This window comes from Asterias rubens, chromosome 14 (assembly GCF_902459465.1).
Source record: "Asterias rubens chromosome 14, eAstRub1.3, whole genome shotgun sequence".
NCBI lineage: Eukaryota > Metazoa > Echinodermata > Asteroidea > Forcipulatida > Asteriidae > Asterias > Asterias rubens.
Window position 1 is genome coordinate 12,293,952 of NC_047075.1, and position 5,588 is coordinate 12,299,539.

At 43.2% G+C, this 5,588-nt stretch overlaps 1 protein-coding gene across 1 annotated transcript; it reads left to right on the top strand.

Moving 5' to 3' along the window:
- The first annotated feature begins 1,168 nt into the window (after positions 1 to 1,168).
- On the top strand, positions 1,169 to 4,728 carry LOC117299157. The gene is made up of 3 exons (XM_033782618.1): positions 1,169 to 1,844; positions 3,085 to 3,894; positions 3,986 to 4,728. Exons 1-3 carry the CDS (start codon positions 1,169 to 1,171, stop codon positions 4,726 to 4,728), a joined length of 2,229 nt encoding a protein of 742 aa, XP_033638509.1.
- The last annotated feature ends 860 nt before the right edge of the window (positions 4,729 to 5,588 follow it).

Sequence of the window (5,588 nt, forward strand, 5' to 3'; positions counted from 1 at the left end):
GAGTGAATTTGATACCTTCTTAACTGATCTATATGTCATCCTAGGCAAACTACTTCTGTTAGGTGATTTCAACTTTCATGTAGACAATCCTACCAAGACAGATGTGAATGGGTTTCTTCAGGCTATATCAGCAGCCAGCTTAGTCCAACATGTTACTGGGCCAACTCATTCGCATGGACACACGCTTGATCTTGGTCTTCACAAGAGACTCTGAGTTTATAATCCAGAAATGCAGTGTCCGAGACATGCTCATGTCTGACCACTCGGTGGTGAGTCTGGAATTGACTATTGCTGCTAACCAACGTGAGAGGACAACGAGAACCTTGCGTAATTATCGTTCAATTGACAGGGACAGATTCACAGATTCTCTTCAACAGTCCACTCAACAGTTTTCACAACATGGAGACGCTGAGTCTGGTTTTGAATGGTATAATGATACGTTAAGAGGTCTTCTTGATTCTTTTGCCCCAGTGACTGTAAAAACCTGTGCATCTCGCTAGACGGAGAAAGCGCAGAGCCAAAAGGAAGTGGCGGAAAAGTGATTCCGCATTAGACCGTTATAACTACCTCATTGAAAAACGTGAAACATCAAATCTGATTTGCCGTACAAAGATATGTTATTTTCGAAGAGTGTTGTCTACTTCTGATACCAAAAAAGTCTACAAAACTCTAGACCACCTTTTGAACCGAAAGGCCTTGTGTCTTCCTTTCCACGACTGTGCTGAAACCCTGTGCAACCAGTTCTCTATACATTCTTCGTCAACAAGATTGAGAAGATTCAACGAAGTCTGGGGAATATCTCCTCAAGCTCTGAACGCTCCTTTGAATCCAGACCACTTTCATCTCCACCTATGGTCTGCTTCGATCGAACAACTAAAGATGAGATACTGAAAAACATCAAGGCATTAGCGACTAAGTCATGCAGCCTGGACCCTATTCCTACATGGTTCTTAAAGGAAAACACCCAAGACCTTCTTCCCATCATAACTGAGGTAGTCAACTCGTCCCTCTCATCTGGAAGCCTCCCATCGACGGCAAGGACTGCGGTCATTCGACCGCTTCTCAAAAAGCCATCACTCGACAGAAACTGTCTCTCCAACTACAGACCAGTTGCCAATCTGAGCTTTCTTGGAAAGATTATTGAGAATGTCGTCGATTAATGGATCACATGACTGAAAACGACCTGTATGAGCAATACCAATCAGCGTACAGACCTCTCCACAGCACCGAAACCGCTCTTGTGAAGGTGAAAAACGACATAATGTTTGCTTTTGATAAAGGCCATGCTGTATTGCTGTTATCACTCGATCTTTCGGCAGCATTTGATACCATCGACCGGCAAATCTTGATCTCTCGTATGTCAAGTAGGATAGGAGTCGATGGCATTGCACTCCAGTGGTTCAAATCCTACATTGAAGACTGGACCACCAAAGTAGAAATAAATGGAAAGTCATCCCAACCCAGCAGGAGTTCGATAGGCCTTCCACAAGGATTTGTTTTCGGGCCAATCGGCTACACCATCTACACTCTACCTGTCAGAGACATCGCTCGTCAGCATAATATATTCTACCACACTGATGCTGATGACATACAACTCTACATAACATTTGATCCTAAGAAGGCTTTCAGCCTAGATGAAGCACTAAAGTCACTTTCTTCTTGTGTGGTAGATATCAACACTTGGATGACACATAACAGACTGAAACTGAATGAAGAAAAGACTGAATTTCTTGTAATTGGTTCTGTTCATAGCCTTTGTTGCCTTGGAAATGTTACTCTCAATGTAGGTTCCACAGTTATTGTACCTTCTAAATCAGCCAGGAACCTTGGTGCTTACTTTGATTGTAATTAAAAAACATATCTCAAATCAGGAAGTATATAACTCAAGATATCTGTCATTGTGCTGTACGCTGTCATATTTTGTCCAGATTAGACTATTGCAACTGCCTTTTAACATCTGTTCCCCAGGCATACCTGAAGCAGCTGCAAAGTTTACAGAACTGGGCAGCTCTCATTATCTTTAAGCTACAATCCCGGCCATATCTCGTTGGGCCCCCCTGCCCCCTTTCAATGTTGGTTCCAATTGCTGATTGTGTTCTGAGTTGTGTTCTGAGTTACAGTCAACATTGAGCTGGGGGCGGGGGACAAATGTTTTGAATGTGAATGGGAAGTGCACAGGGAATCGTTGTATACAACGTTAGGAAAGGGTGGCCCAAGCATTTTGGCCGGGATTGTAGAACGTCGTCATGACTCCAGTCCTCTCCTTAAATCTCTCCATTGGCTTCCCGTAAAAGAAAGAATTCTCTTTAAAGTACTTTTGTTTGTTTTTAAAGCCTTCCATGACCAGACGCCATTTTATATCAAGGATTGCTTTACTTTTCATAACCCATCTCACCCTAATCTTCGCTCTTCTCGAGACCCATTTTTGCTTACCATTCCTAGGACCCGTAGCAAATTTGGCGATCTCACACTCACTGTTACTGCATCCACAGAATGGAACAACATCCCTTATTTCATTAAAGCCGCTAAATCCACTGACCAATTCAAAAAACTTCTGAAAACACATCTCTTCCCTGTTTAGGCTTTTCTCTTTTTCTCATGCTTGTCAAACATTGTGTATGTAGCTTTTTCGATAAGTTTTTGTAATTGTTTAATTGTGCTTTTATTTTTCAGTTTTTGTAAGCGCTGTGATATAGTTTTCTATGGGGAGCGTTTCTAAATACCTGTTATTATTATTATTATTATTATTATAAAGGCCAAACATCGTCTGAATCACGAATCAACTGACTCGGACCACACATCCACTGACTCAACTCCAGTTACTCCTCCTGCCGATCATCCAATAAACGAAACAACTCAGCTTGGTTTAGTAAATTGCCAATCTGCTTGCAACAAGACTGAGCTCATCAAAGACCATATAAGTGATTATAAGCTTGATATAATGGCTTTAACGGAAACTTGGTTTCGTTCGGACCAAGATACACACCCATGACGTCACTCCCAAAGGGTTTCAACTAGTGCACACCCCCAGAATAGGGCGAAGAGGAGGTGGTGTTGCAATTCTCTATAAATCAACTCTCTCAGCGTCCGTTGCCATGCCAGCCACTCAGCCTTCTTCCTTTGAATCCATTCAAGCAGATTTCATCCACCACAATAATGCCAAACACTTCCGTATCATTGTTCTATATCGTCCACCACCTTCCAAAAAAGCTAACTTTCCACTCAGCACGTTTATTGATGAGTTTACTGATCTGCTGGACAGCCAGGCACTGTTCCTCGGGAATCTCATCATTCTCGGCGATTTTAACGTGAACTGGGGTGATAACTCCACTGCCCACAGTCGACTCGGTGATCTCCTAATGCAGCACGACATGCAACAACTAGTCAACACCGGAACTCACACGTCTGGTCACGTAATAGATCTTGTGATCACCCGACATCCTCATTCCCTCATACTATCCACCACAACAGCAAACTTCATTTCGGACCACTGCGCTATCCACTGCCAGCTTGATTTGGAGAAACCCAAATACATAAGGGGTCAGGTTACCTATCGCAAAATAAAGACAATAGACCAGGTGAAATTTAAACAGGACATCATCGCATCTTCCCTCTTCAGCAACCCAGTCGACCCCCTCATCAATCAGTACAACAACGTTCTCAGAGTACTGCTCGACACCCACGCTCCAACCAAGACCTGTTCCATCATTGTTAAACCTATGGTTCCTTGGTACAACGAAGACATTGCTTTAGCTAAACGCAGGCGTCGACAACTCGAACGACGTTGGCGCTTAACGAGCCTCCAGGTTGACCGTGAAATCTACAAAGCTCAGCGAGAACTGGTTAAAGTTAAATTCAACAACCACAAGGCCAACTACTACTCCGACAAAATACGTGACTGGAGGCGACCAAAAAGCCCATTTCCAAGTCATCAACCAGCTCGTGAACAGGCAAACCACTCCTGTTTTCCCATCATTCCCAAAAGCCACAGCAATGGTTGACAGCTTTTCTGATTTTTTCAGAGAAAAGATCATCAAAATCAGAGACAACATTTCCCTACACACTGAACCCTATGCTGACCCCCACGTTGAAGAGTGTGAGTTCCACCAAGTTCCCCTCACAGCATTTACCATCGCCTCAAATCAAGAAGTCACTAAGATAATCAAGAGCTCCCCCATGAAGACCTTTGCTCTAGATCCAATTCCATCAGCCATGGTGAAAGAACACATCGATGTGTTGGTTAAGCCCATAGCGGCAATAATCAACAGATCTCTTACCTCAGGTCACTTCCAAGATTGCTTGAAGAAGGCTCTCATTACTCAAGTTTTGAAGAAACAGTCTCTCGACAAAAATAATTTAAATAATTTTCGTCCAATTTATAACTTATCATTTGTGTCGAAGGTTGCTGAAAAGGTAGTAGTCGCCAGATTTAATGCCCACCTCACGGAGTATGGCTTGCGTGATGACTTCCAATCCGCTTACACTAGTTTCCATAGTGTAGAAACAGCTTTGTTGAAAGTCCATAATGACATCATGATTGCCATTGACAACAAACGGGCGGTTCTACTGGTGCTACTCGACCTTTCAGCAGCCTTCGACACAGAAGACCACAACATCCTTCTGCATAGATTACATTTTCAATTTGGGGTTCAGGAAACTGCCATCAACTGGTTCAAGTCATATTTGCATAATCGTACTCAGTCTTCTCACATTTCAGGGAATCTATAAAAAAACTCTGATCTAATATATGGTGTGCCACAAGGACCTCTTCTTTTCACCTTGTACATTTCACCCCTTGGCCGCATTGCCCGACACCATGGTCTCCACCCCATTTCTACGCAGACGACACACAGCTTTACGCAACATTTTCTCACAATTCACGCAACGTTGATATTCACACACTCCACATCCTTGAAACATGCCTGGACAGTATAAGCAGGTGGATGACAGCCAATTTACTCCAGCTTAACGCTCATAAAACTCAGTTTCTCATCATACGCTCACCACACCTCAGACAGGAAGTCAACATCTCTCACAAACGCATTGGTAATGCCCTGGTCGCTGCTTGCTCTGATGCGCGTAACCTTGGTGTTACTTTTGACAAGTTTATGAACCTTGACCGACATTACATCAGTCTGCAAATCTTCTTAGGCGCATCTACGACGCATAGCTGCAACCAGGGCATCACTTTCTCTGCATACAGCTGAACAACTCATTCATGCATTCATCTCATCAAGACTGGACTTTTGCATCAGTCTACTTACAGGACTACCTCAGAAATCACTAAACCGTCTTCAAAAAGTCCAAACTGCTTCTGCCCGCTTACTCACCAGAACCAAATCTTCCGATCACATAACACCCATTTTATATAATCTCCACTGGCTTCCTGTTAAACATAGAATACAATTCAAAATCTTGCTTCTCACATTCAAGGCCCTCCATGGGTTAGCACCTTGCTACATTACACATCTTTTACAACGTAACATCAGACCAGGCCTTAGATCATCATCATCATCACACATACTCTATGTTCCCAAAACTCGTCTTGCAAGTTACGGAGACCGTGCATTTTCCAGCTGCGCACCACA

Coding starts and splice junctions, on each gene's coding strand:
- LOC117299157 (XM_033782618.1), top strand. CDS start 1,169: ATGACTGAAAACGACCTGTATGAGCAATACCAATCAGCGTACAGACCT. Junction 1,845..3,084: donor CCTTGGTGCTTACTTTGATT/GTAATTAAAAAA, acceptor CAACTCTCTCAG/CGTCCGTTGCCATGCCAGCC. Junction 3,895..3,985: donor CTACTACTCCGACAAAATAC/GTGACTGGAGGC, acceptor CATTCCCAAAAG/CCACAGCAATGGTTGACAGC.